Source organism: Dipteris shenzhenensis, chromosome 9 (genome assembly GCF_047967505.1).
Source record: "Dipteris shenzhenensis isolate YYH24624 ecotype China chromosome 9, Dip_SZ_1.0, whole genome shotgun sequence".
NCBI classification, from domain to species: domain Eukaryota; kingdom Viridiplantae; phylum Streptophyta; class Polypodiopsida; order Gleicheniales; family Dipteridaceae; genus Dipteris; species Dipteris shenzhenensis.
In genome coordinates this window covers 56,937,236-56,950,914 of record NC_141604.1, presented here as the reverse complement: position 1 = coordinate 56,950,914, position 13,679 = coordinate 56,937,236, and the positions used below count along the sequence as shown (strand labels likewise).

Here is a 13,679-nt window from a genome sequence, read left to right as displayed (position 1 = left end):
CTCAGCAGCTCTATGGGAGGAAGGAGAAGCTCTGTGGAAAGCTTTGTGGGTGACTTTACTTGCATCCGAGTGTGTAGAGACCTTGGAGGAACCTTTGGAAAAGTCACTTTGGTTTTGCGAAGTGGTTTTGAGAGCCTGTTAAGTGTTTTCAAAGAAAAAGTCGTTTTTTGAGCTTTTCCCTGTTCTGTTCGATGACAGAGACTCCATATTGACTTGTAGAGGCAACTATTGCTTGCTTTTGGTGTCCACTTCACTTCAGGAGCTTGGAAACACCTTCATATTCTTGAATCTGGGATCATTTCATTGGATTTCTGACTCACTGTGTCAGTTTTTGTGTTTTTCTGTCCGGGTGTTGGAACTCAAGTTTGGAGCAACCATTTGTAGATCTGTCAGTTCTGGTGGACTCAGGAGGTCCTAAAACTTCTATGTTGCTCATCATTCGCATTCCGGTGGAGTTTACAAGCAGCTCTGTTTTCCAAAAACGTTTTTCAATCCGTGTGTTGGACCCAGTGATTGAGACCACGGTTTTCAAAACCGTCTGTCCCATTGCGTTCCAAACGCCCAAAAATCCCTACCTGTCAGTTCTTACGCGATTCGGTGGAGGATTTTCAGAGTTATAGATCTCTGTGTATTCGATTGCGTCTCTCTGTTATGCATTTTTCATTCTAAGGTTTTGAAACCTTAGATTTATGTCACATGTCAGTAGCGGTCATTACCGTGGGACTATGATTTCTTGAGCATACCTTATGCAGATCACTCTGGTTGTAGTTTGAGCAGTGTGCGCTCATTCGTGGTGTGCATTGGGTTGCAGTGGATGATTTATAGGCCATTTGTATGCATTGTGCTCCTTATTGGATGCGCTGATAGGCCCAAATTGCCTTGTGGGATGCTATTTTTATGGACGCTTTGCACATGGATGCTATTTTATGCTGAGGGACAGCTTTGACACATTGCAGGTGATGCACTGATAGTGCTATGCTCTCTTGGATGATATATTATTGATGCATATGCCAGTGGACGGTGTTAATGCTTGAGTCATTTGGCACTTATTGATATTTTGGATTGCCATTGTAGTTGGCATTTTCTTTTGGGCCAGATTTGCTCATATGGATGCATAGTATATGCACATGAGTCAGATGCTTTGAGACATGAGTTTTGGTGATATTTCACTCTATTGTGACATGCACATTTGGGTGCACCTGGTATTTGGTGTGATTCTCTCTTATAGGCACTAGCATTTGGGATTTTTGCTTCATTTGCATCATGGCATCCTCTTCCATGTCTGAAAAGGAGTTTTTTAGCATTAAAAAGTTTGATGGGACAAACTTTTCTTTGTGGAAAGAACAAGTAAGGGATGTGCTTATTCAAAAGAAGCAGATTAAACCCTTGGCAGGGATTGAAGCTAAGCTTGCAAATATGTCTGAGGATGATTGGAATGAGTTGGATGCATTAGCAAAATCTACTATTAGACTTCATCTTGCAGAGTCAGTTTATTTCACAGTAGTAAATGAGCATACTACGGAAGATTTGTGGAAGAAACTGTGTGCCACTTATGAAAAGGAAACTGCCTCTAATAAAGTTTACCTCATGAAGAGGTTGTTTGAGCTGCAGATGAAGGAAGGGGTCTCCATTGCTTCTCACTTGAATGAATTCAATATTATTTTCAGCCAGCTTCAGGCTCAGAAGATGAATTTTGATGCGGAGACTAAGGCAATATTTCTCTTATGTTCATTGCCATCCTCATGGGATACCTTCCGTACAGCTGTCAGTAACTCTGCACCTGGTGGAGTACTGAAATGTGATGATGTTGTGGGTAGCTTGTTGGCCGAGGAGATTAGACGGAAGTCTATGGACGGCAATAAGCAGGATGCAGCCTTAAATGTGCAAAGGGGCAGATCACAGTTCAGGGGGCAGTCCCAAGAAAGAGGGAAGTCTCGTAGTAAGTCGAGAACACAGAACATTGAGTGTTACCACTGTGGCAAGAAGGGCCATATGAAAAAGGATTGCTACAAGCTGAAAAGAGAGCAAAAGCATAAGAAAAAGAATGCAAATTGGGGTGCAAATCAAAAGGAAGAGAGTCCAAGGGAGGACAAAGGAAAAGTGAAGATCGAGGAGATCAATGCAGTCACACATGATAGTGACAATGACGTTCTCTTCATGTCTACTTTATTTGCAGAGTTGCTTATCACTTCAGATGATGCATATTCTCAGGATTGGATTTTGGATTCTGGTGCTTCATTCCATGTTACTTCCCATAGGGAATGGTTCTTCACTTATGACAGTGGAAAGACAGGTTGTGTGCATCTTGGAAATGACTATGCATGTGACATAGTCGGAACATGTGACAAAGTTTTCTTTTGCAAATGGGTCTGCATTTATTTTGAAACATGTGAGACATGTGCCTAAGTTGACTAAGAGTCTTATTTCAGTGGGTCAGCTAGATGATGCTGGTTTTCACACCACTTTTGGCTTTCAGAGTTGAAAAATTCAGAAGGGCTCTATGCTTTTGGCCAGGGGTGCCAAGTGTGGGACTTTGTATCCCTTACATATATCAGGGGTATTTGATTATGTTGTTGCAATAACCGAGCAGCCAAGCACTTCTTTGTGGTATTGCAGGTTGGGACACATGAGCCAGAATGGAATGAAACTCTTATGCCATTTGGGTTATGTACCGCATTTGAGTTTCTCTGATTTTGAATTTTGTGAGCACTGTCTCTATGGGAAGCAGACTAAATCAGCTCATAAAAGAAGGGGAAAGAAAGAGTTTGAAAAGCTTGATTTGGTGCATTTAGACGTATGTGGTCCCATGCCTATACGGTCATTAGGCGGGGCTGAATACTATGTGACATTCATTGATGATGCAACTAGGAAAGTGTGGGCTTATGCTATAGCTCGGAAGAGTGATGTGTTCAGGTATCACAGAAATGGTTGGCCTTGGTTGAGAATCAGTCAGGTAGAACGCTTAAATGCCTACGGACTGACAATGGTGGAGAGTATCTCTCTCATGACTTTCAGCATTTCTGTGATACACGTGGGATTAAGAGGGAGCTCACATCCCCTCGTACTCCAGAGTAAAATTCAGTTGCAGAAAAGATGAACCGTACCATTCAAGAAAGGTTGCAATGCATGCTTTCCAATGCAAGTCTTTCTGGTGGTTTTTGGGCTGAGGCAATGAAGACTGCAGTGCATGTGATCAATAGATCACCTAGTAAGAGTTTGGATGGTGGTATTCCTGAAGAGGCATGGAGTGGCAAGAAGCCCTCTTACTCTCATTTGCGTATATTTGGGTGTGAGGCATATGCACATGTGCCAAAAGAGCTTCGAAAGAAGCTAGATCCTAATAGGAAATGCATCTTTCTGGGTTATGGTGAAAGTGGAGAGATGGGCTATCGTCTCTGGAATCCAGAAGCAAAGAAGATCATACGCAGCCATGATGTAGTCTTCAATGAAAAGAAGATGCATAAGGCACCCATGAGGGATGTGGAAATGAGGAGAATCACTTTCCAGGATGTGAATCCACCTGCATATGTTGATAGATAGCAAGCTGTCCATGCACCAAATGTGCAAGAAATAATACCACCAAGTACTCCCACAGGTATACAATCAAGGGTAGATGATGGATCATCTATTGGTGGAAATGATGAGCCAAATGTGGCTGATATGCAGGTGGGACAGCAAGCTGAAATGCCCTTGAGAAGATCATCTAGAGTGTCTAGACCGCCTGATAGGTTTGTTCCAGGGGTAGACTATGTGATGCTTACTGATTGCGGGGAGCCTTCTTGCTACAGAGAGGCTATGATGCGCGAGGATCAACGCAAGTGGGAGTATGCTATGCAATCAGAGATGAGTTCACTTATGAAGAATAAGACTTGGGACTTGGTTTCTTTGCCACATGGAAAGAAAGCATTGCCATGTAAATGGGTCTACAAAATAAAGGTCACAGGTGATGATGTGCCTAGGTACAAGGCCCGCTTGGTCGCTAAAGGGTTCAAGCAAGAGAAGGGTGTGGACTTTGATGAGATATTCTCTCCAGTTGTGAAGATGACCACACTTAGATGCATGCTTGGACTAGTGGCATGAGAGGATATGGAGCTTATGCAGATGGATGTCAAGACAGCTTTCTTGCATGGGATTTGCATGAGGAAATTTACATGATGCAGCCAGAAGGCTTTGAAGAAAAGGACAAAGAGCATTTGGTTTGCAAGATGAAGAAGAGTCTCTATGGTCTTAAGCAAGCGCCTAGAGAATGGTATCAGAAGTTTGATGCTTTCATTCGGTCCCAGGGTTTTAGAAGGAGTGAAATTGATCACTGTCTCTACACTAAAAGGGCCAAGGATAACAGCCTGATAATCCTGGCACTATATGTGGATGATATGCTATTGGCTAGCAAGAATACTTATGAGCTAGATGCATTAAAGGCCAAGTTGCAAGAGGCCTTTGATATGAAGGATTTGGGACTTGCAGGTCATATTCTTGGTATGCGCATCACGCGTGATCGAAGTAGGAAACTCCTTTGGCTTTTACAGAAGGAGTATGTTACAAAAGTATTACAGCGTTTCAATATGGAGGGAGGGAAGGCAGTGAGTACTCCATTACCTCCATAATTGAAACTGAGTCATACAGATAGTCCCAAATCAGATGAGGAGAGGGCCATGATGGCCAAGGTTCCTTATGCATCAGCGGTTGGGAGTCTCATGTATGCTATGATAGCTACTAGACCAGACATTGCATTTGCAGTGGGAGTTGTTAGCCGGTATATGGCTAATCCAGGAAAGAGGCATTGGGAGGCAGTTAAGTGCATCATGAGGTACATGACGGGTACCAAGGAGATGTGCATCTGCTTTGGTGGAGGAGACATGTGTGTACTTGGGTACACAGATTCAGACTATGCAGGGCATGTGGATAGTAGGAGATCCACTTCTGGTTATGCGTTCACCTTTGCAGGTGGTGCAGTGTCGTGGATGTCTCGCGCACAGAAGTGCGTTGCTTTGTCTACCACAGAGGCTGAGTATGTTGCAGCCACAGAGGGTTGCAAGGAGGCTATATGGCTTGATCGGCTAGTGGGAGATCTGGGGATTCATACAGGTGTACCGACATTGCATAGTGATTCCATGAGTGCTATTCAGCTAGCACGGAATCCGGTCTTTCACAATACTGAAACACATATATAAATGAATGAAAAAGAAGATTAGGGTGGTTCTGCACCCACCAAAACTTGTGTGGCTCTCTGTTTCTCTCTCTCCCTCTTCCATTCTTGCTTTCGTTGAGAGCACTCTCACTAAGCGCTCTCAGGAAACGTCTCGGGGGTGTCCACAATCACTCTGAGCTTGGGGACCATATCATCTGCGACCACTGTGGCTGCCGAGGGAGGAGGAGACTCCAGCACCGTACCAAAACATCCTCCGATAGATTGTAGAATGGATCGATGGAGCCTCGGGAAGTGGAGTGTCACTGGGAAGCGAGGTACGTGGTGAGTTGTGTCCATGTCCTCCACTGTGAAGCCATCGTGCCAAGGAAAGAGGAAGACCAGATGAGGACGAAGAAAGATAGGGTTCTGCTCCACAAGTGACAAAGTGGTCTCTGGAGAGCTGAACTGGAGAAGGAAGACCCCTCTCCCATAGATGGTGACCTCGTGGATGTGGTCATCCCCTAGGGCTAAACTCGCCTGAAGGAATCTGTCGCCTCGAGGGGGTAATCTCAACAATCCGGCCTACTAGGGCCCTCTCCTAAAGAGCCTCCATTGCACTCTGAACCTGTTGCTTATCCTCCGGAGAGAGCAAAACCTTAACAGTATTGGGAGTCGAAGGTGCTGCCATTTGAACCCCTCTTGCCAGACCAAGGGTCACTATCAAGGTTGATCTTCAAAAAACAAGTAATTAACCTGCTGCTGCGTGAAAAGGCAGGCAAAAAGAAAGGGAATAGAGGGGGTGAGGGACAAGGGAAAAACTGAGAGTGGCTGCCCGCGAAAAGTCCGGATGTCTGTGAAAGAAAGCTGAGACAGCAACCCTCCTCTGAAAGGTACCAAAGGCAGCCTTGAGCTGGCAATGAAGCTCCGGAGCCCCTAGCGCAAAGGGAAGAGGAGGGTTCAGCAGTCAGAGAGCTCACACTTCGAGCTGCCCTTGAAGAACAGCCCCAGAGCTGAGGGGGTCGAAAGGCCCCTGGTGGTGGGAAGAACTCGAGGGGAGGGGAAGTCCGAGCACGTGCCGGGAGGGCAGGCTGATGCGAAGGGGTGGGCTGCGCCGAAAGCAGCCCGCTTGCTAGAGCTGAGCTGGCATGGGCAGGAGGCGCCCTGGGCGCTGCTACTGCAGCTGCTAGGCAGCTTAAGTGTGCCGTGGGCAGCTCAGGCACTGCTGCGCCTCCTTACAGCTGCCTTGTGGGCAGCTAGTGGACGATGGCAAGGCAGGGCTGGCGCACGACGAGCAGGAATGGCGGCGAGCAGGCGGGGGAAGGCCACGCGGGAGCCGGGGGGGTGGAGAGGAGATGGTGATGGCGGGAGGGGGTGAGGCAGAGGAGATGGAGATGGCGGTGGTGGGAGGGAGCAGCGAGCGGGAGCAGGCTTTCTGTTGGACAGCTATGCTGTGAAATTTTGAGGGCAAAATTCTATGGGAAGGGATGGCTGTAATGAAGGGGAAAAAGGGGGAATTTAGACGACCTTTGGAGGCCTCTTAGGTGGGAAATGTGGAGGGACTATATAAGTCCCCATCCACCCCTATTTGTGTACTTTAATCCTATCTACTCCCAACTCCTTCCTCCTACGTGCTGCCTACACTCTCTCTCCCAACCTCTCTCTATCTCTCTTCCCCTCACTCCCTTTCTCTCTCTTCCTCTCCCTCTACCCCTTTCCCCTCTCTCTCTCTCTCTCTCTCTCCTCTCTTCCTCTTCCCTCTCCTCACACCCCTTTCCTGCCATCTCTGGCCTTCACCAAGTGAGCCCCTGACCCCTTCATTACAATATGACACTCTCAGAGGGGCACGCTAGTGCACAGCCACATATATTGCTGAAACCATGAGCACCAGAGGAAAACTTCTAGAGCAGGCTCATACCAGTGAAGGAGATCATACTCTCCTCCATTGTCAGTCCGTAGACATTTAAGCATTCTAGCTGACTGATTCTCAACCAAGGCCAACCATTTCTGAATTACCTGGAACACATTACTCTTCCGAGCTATAGCATAAGCCCACACTTTCCTAGTTGCATCATCAATGAATGTCACATAGTATTCAACTCCGACTAATGACCGTGTAGGCATGGGACCACATACGTCTGAATGCACCAAATCAAGCTTTTCAAACTCTTTCTTTCCCCTTCTTTTATGGGCTGATTTAGTGTACTTCCCATAGAGACAGTGCTCACAATTTTCAAAATCAGAAAAACTCAAATGCGCTACATAAAACCATGGCAATCCCCGTCCCCTCACTACACATGTACAATATCTCTTGTAAGTTTAAGACTGGTCCATAGGCCTTATTCTGTCTCGACGGGATGCTAACATCATCAGCATCAGCATCAGAATCAGCATTGCCATCGCCATCGCCATCGCCATCCCCATCACCCTCACCTCACCATCAACCTCTCTCACATGCATGCGCAAACATGCACCCACACAGAGCAAGGTACCATGGCGAGTGTGGATTGAGTAATCAGTGCTTATGCTTGGATTTGGTGAAATGGTTGCTTAGGATTTCATATGCATCCATGCTCGTTTTATTTTAATTCTTGTTGCAAATTTGCCTTGTGATCTGCAGTGGAGACCTCTGAGTTTGTGCCGAAAAGGTCTTTGATCTGTGCAGATGCTTTGAAAGATTTGGTGTTACCTTGAAATCGGTGTCTTGTTCTTCTTGATAAGCATTCAGCCTTCCATGTGCAAAATGCCTTTGTTTCCTTGAGAACTTTTCCATCTATGGTCCAGAAAACATCACTTCTTTTTTCGGGGTTGTGCTTGCCATATGATCTTCAAAGGATTATGATGTTTTGAGATTCCAACGTACAGCAATTTCAATTTCCCCTCAGAGAAGTAGGATCAAACAGCGGTTCTTGTACTACTTGGGAACCACACATACGAATGCAGGTTGCAGAGAAAGTACTAAGCCACATAGTGAGACACCAATTTGGCTCTTTAATGGGGAAAGTGCTCACTAATAATTTGAATATGTCATAGATGCGCTTGCTGAGTCAACTGATGAATTGATGTGCCTGATTTTTGACCAAGGTTACTGATCAGAACCCTCCTTTATGCCTTTTCAACACAAAGCTGAGGCAGAAATGCCCATATGCCCGTTTCATGCTACAATCGGGCCTTAACACACTAATGGACTAATGTGCAATAGCTCCCTTAGCATGCAATCTAGTTATTCACCATCCCCAGGACTCTGTGTCCAGTGACAAGTAATGCATAGACCTTGCCTTTAAAATGCCTTTTTTGCCTAGGTCTTGTTTCTGGCATTATTTTTCTTTTCCTGAATATTGAGCATTAATTTCCCACTAAGAGGTGTTACATTTATTGAACACACGAATACCGATTCATTCTAAATTCTTACGCAGAGATAACATGATTTCACAATATATGTTCTTTTGTGCAGCCATGAGGTTGGACTCCCCAGATCAGAGGACAGGGCTAAATGCTTTTCCCAAATTCTGGAAGCGGCATCGAACATTTGTGAGCACAAGCATCATGAAAAAAGAAATGAGCCAGAGACACTTCCTGAACTTCCTAAGGCACCCAGGAAGGAAAGGGAGGTGAATGAGGCCGCATTGCAAGCCCAGTTTGAGGAAGAGCAGCATGCTTTGAGGCGGATGAGAATGTGCCTGCGGGAAGTTTGCAACAGGTATAGCTAATGACCTGTCTCATATCCTTTCTTTTCATTTTTCATTCCAGCTCGGTGACTGTGCACTAAAATTTTAACAGCCTTTTTGTTGGCTATGTATCGCAGACTGCTGTATGAGAAATGCTTTAGTGTCTTCCATTATCCTGTAACAGAGGAGGATGCACCTGACTATCATTCGGTTATCCCAAATCCTATGGATGTTTCCACTTTGCTGCAGCATACAGATAGTGGGCATTATTTGACACGATCTGCCTTCTTACAGGACTTGGAGTTAATCCCACTCAATGCAAAGGTACGCTTAGGGAGATTCTTGATAAATCAATGTTTTCTTTTTTGAGTTCCAATTTTTATTTGTTTCTGTGTCCATAGTCACCTCATATTGAAAATGGCAGACCTATCATGGAGACGATTACAATGGAGCTCGTATTGTGAGCAAGGCTTGTGCTCTTCGTGATGCTGTAAGTTGGCTTCCTTCAAAAAATGCTGTGAAAGTGTTACACCAGTGGAGGTTTACATAACTTTACAAACAAAAGCTAAACACATAAGATGGAGTAATCTGCTCAGATTTGTTGGCTTTATGTGAACAGGCACATGGCATGCTTTCACAAATAGACAAGGAGTTGGTTGCCCAGTGTGATGAAATTGCAGCTCGGGGTGGTCCCCTAAAGTTGAACAGTAATGAAGCAGCAGACCTTGCAACTCTACCAGTCACCCAACCTGCATATGTGACTCGGGCAAGTGCAAGATTGCGCGGTTTCCAGCCAGAAATTGATGCCTCCCAAAGCCTTGAGGTCCATGCTCGGCGTTTAAAACGTATTAGTGACGGAGACATTGGAGGTATGAAATTTGCAGCTAGAGAGATATGTCCCTTTCCTGACAAGTGGTAATGTGCAAGAGTGCTCACTTGTGTACAAAGAATAATGTGGGGGTAAGAAGATGTGCTTGGAATCAAAGGCTTTATACTGGGCTTCCACCTCTAAGATACTAGAATTGAAATCCAAAGTAGAGTTCAAAGGATTCCACTTATATTTGGCACCTCCTCCATCTCTGGCACAAGCGCATGTCCGGCGCTTGTGCCTCTCATCGTTATAGCATTCTTCCAGATCCTACCTATGTTACATTGTTCTTCCAGATCCTACCTATGTTACGTTGTTCTTCTAAATCCTACCGTTAGAGTGTCCTCTTCCACAAGGGTGGGGGTGTGGGAGCAAGGTGAACAATGAGCAAGAGTGAGTGAGCAAAACGTAAGTGTACTGAGTAGAATGAGTGAAGTACAAAGAAAGAGTGAGGGGTTTTGTCTAAGTGACATAACCCTATCCTATCCAGTAACCGTAGTTAGGGATTGGATTGTGGTTAGGGGAAAAAACCTTGATGAGGGAAAAGTGCCCCTAACCTACTTATTACAATACATTGGCCACTGCCTAGAATATGATAATAATTTTAACACCCCCCTGCAGTGCCAATGTGGTGTACAAAGTGGTGATCAATCACCAAAAGGAGATAAGTTTAGGGCACTGCGAAATGCCTCAAACTTCTCACGTGGAAGTGCTTTGGTGAAGATGTCTGCAACATTGTTATGCGTTGACATATAGATCATACTGAACTCCCCTGCATGCAACTTCTCTCTGACATGATGATAATGAACCTCAATGTGCTTCGTGCGAGCATGAAACACAGGATTCTTTGCCACTGCTATAGCACTCTGACTATCAGTGATAATTGGAGAAGGACCCTCCAATAAGAGACGAAGATCAGCGAACAAATGACACAGCCAAACACATTCAATTGTCACTGTGAAAGCTGCCCTGTACTCAGCTTCACATGAGGAAGTAGCCACTGTAGATTGTTTCTTGCTTAGCTAAGAAATGCAAGCTTTGCCCAAAAAGAAACAATTACCACTAGTGGACTGCCTGGTATCATAGTCTCCCGCCCAATCTGAATCACTGTAAGCATGCATCTACAAGTCAACCCCCCTCAGAAATATCAAGCCATAAGACTTTGTGCCTTGCCAATAACAGAAGATGCGTTTTCAGCCTGCCAATGTGTTGTCTTTGGGCTGTGCATATACCTGCTCACCTGAGATATTGCATATTGAATATCGGGCCTAGTATTGCACAAATAGATGAGGCATCCAACAGCCTGGCTGTAAAGTGTGACATCCATTGATTCACCTGCATCATACATAGTAAGCTTCAGGCCCAGCTCCATGGGAGTGGCTATAGGCTTACAATCATGCATGTTGAACCTATCCAAGAGCTTATGCACATACTTGGATTGAGACATAACGATGCCACGCTTGTCTTGTATAAGCTAGATCCCCAAATAAAAATTTAACATGCCTAAATCTGTCATGTCAAATTCAGCTTTCAACTCAGCTTTGGAATCTGCAATTATTTCCTCATTTGACCCTGTGAGCAGCATGTCATCGACATAAAGAATGATGGCCAAAATATCCCCCCCATCCTTCTTGATGTAGAGGGTGCTTTCCGTGGGACTATTATGTAACCCCTTACTTGCCAAGAATGCATCAATCTTGGCATACCATGCACGGGGGGCTTGTTTCAGCCCATATAAAGCTTTGTTCAGCTTGCAAACTTGAAGTGCATTGCTAGAAAGTTCAAATCCAGGAGGTTGTTTGACATAAACCTCTTCCTGTAAGTCCCCATTAAGGAAAGATGTTTTTATGTCCAACTGATGGACATTCCAAAAAAAATTTGCAGCCATTGCAATAACTGACCTTATGGTGGTCATCCGGGATGTAGGAGCAAAAGTCTCCTCATAATCTATTCTTTTCTTGCATAGCCTTTGGTAACTAGCCTTGCCTTGTACCTGTCAATGGACCCATCTGGCTTCCTTTTCACTTTGAAAACCCATTTGGTACCAATGGCATGTTTCCCTGGTGGCAAATCCACAACATCCCAAGTCTGTTTTTTCTCAATGGACTGCAATTCATTGTGCATGGCATGCATCCAATGCATATTATCCTTGGCTTCTTCAGAAGAGTCAGGTTCTTCTTCATCAAGAAGAGTACCTGCATAAGCTGTCTCAACAGAAAGAGCCCCCCCTGCGTGCGTTACTGCACTACGAGTCTTGCCAGGCAATGGGGCCTCAAGTCTACTCTCCCTGGGAGTCTGTAGCAATCAATTCGGAACTGTTTTGGCTGCATATATCTCTTGAATCTCTTGCCTGACAACTTCATCTACACCTTGTGGAGGTACAAAATCAGCCTGTGGCTGAATTGGGGCATGTGGATCAGGAGGAGGTTGCTGTAAATTCTGATTTTCAGCATGAGCCTCAGCTCGGGAACCAAATGCTATAGGAAGCATCTCCTCAAAAACATCATCTGAAGAAGCTGGAATAGTAAATTCAGCATGTGTATATGCTGAATTCTCTGAAAATATAACATCTCTACTTACAAAAATCTTGCGAGAAGCAGGATTGTAGAGGCGATAGCCTTTTCTTTGTGCACTATACCCAACAAAAATGCATTTAAGTGCCTTATTTGACAACTTATGTCGAAACTCCACAGGCTCGTGGGCATATGCAACACAACCAAAAACTCTGAAGTGATCCAGGCTTTCTCCCATGCCATGCCTTATAGGGAGTGATTGTCTTCAAAGCCTTTGTGGGAGCCCGATTCAAAACATAATTTGCACACATGAGGCCTTCGAGCCAAAACCTGAGAGGCAACTTTTTATTGGTAAGCATGCATCTATTCATCTCCATAAGAGTGCGATTCTTGCGCTCAGCTTTGCCATTTTGCTGAGGTGTAAGTCTCACTGTAAGCTGATGCGTGATGCCTTTCTCCTTCAAAAATGCCTCAAACTCGTGAGACATATACTCCTCCCTCTATCTGTGCGAAGTGTTTGCACCTTGAGTCTTGTCTCATTCTCAACCATAGCCACAAAGTGTTTGAAATCCATAAACACTTCTGATTTTTCCTTAAGACCATAGACCCAAGTATAATTGGTGAAGTCCTCTATGAATGTAACATAATAGAAATAACCACCAAAAGCAAGTGTCCTCATGGGACCCCAGACATCATTGTATATGAGCTGTAATTTTTGAGTAGCTCTTACTGCACCATCCTTCTTTAAAGGAAATCTATGCATCTTGCCAAGGATGCAACCCTCACATGCATGACCCTCACATGCATGAGGAGGAGGTGACTCCAAAGGAGGCAATGCATCAACCATAGCATGCTTTTGAAGTGTCATTAAGCTGCCATAGCTCATGTGCCCATACTTGGCATGCCATAACTGCGCATTCTGCATGGCAGCAGTGGGAGTGCTCACTGAAAGTGCAAGATCGGATCTTTTCTCATATATGTCAAGCTGAAAAAGACCCCGATACAAAGTGCCAGACAACATCAAAGTATAGTCATTCTCTTTGTCTCTCACTGCACACTTAGCATCATCGAATAGAACCTAAAATCCTCCTTTATTGAGAGAGGACACTGAAAGCAAATTCTTCTTTATACTTGGCACATAAAGAACATGTGAAATTCTGAAATCTGTGCCGTCAGTGGATGTGAGGGTGATGTCCCCCACTCGACACACTGAACAAGAATAATTATTTGCACATGTCACCTTCTTTTTAGTAGGTGGATGATGCAGAGATACAAAAAGGCTCTTCTTAGAAGTGATGTGCTTAGAAGCACCACTATCAAAACACCAAGTATTCATTGTCTCATTGACACTGAGAGAGCATGCATCCTTTGAAGGATCATAACTGCAAGTCAAAAAAGCATATGGATCATCGTCAATAGTCGCTGTAGTATCTGAACTACCCACTGAAGAATTTGAAATGCAAGACAAAAAGGCATAGTGCTCTTCCACAAAGTTGGCTGTAACA

The 13,679-nt window shown here is 44.8% G+C and overlaps 1 protein-coding gene across 1 annotated transcript in view; it reads left to right on the top strand.

Moving 5' to 3' along the window:
- LOC147898875 (cell division cycle protein 48-related / CDC48-like protein) overlaps positions 1 to 13,679 on the top strand; it is a 119,035-nt gene that overhangs the window by 56,786 nt on the left and 48,570 nt on the right. The window contains exons 7-10 of the mRNA XM_087378773.1: positions 8,580 to 8,825; positions 8,931 to 9,117; positions 9,218 to 9,283; positions 9,413 to 9,662. Of these exons, the coding sequence (XP_087234899.1) occupies positions 8,580 to 8,825; positions 8,931 to 9,117; positions 9,218 to 9,283; positions 9,413 to 9,662 (749 nt within the window). The remainder of the gene's footprint in view (positions 1 to 8,579; positions 8,826 to 8,930; positions 9,118 to 9,217; positions 9,284 to 9,412; positions 9,663 to 13,679) is intronic.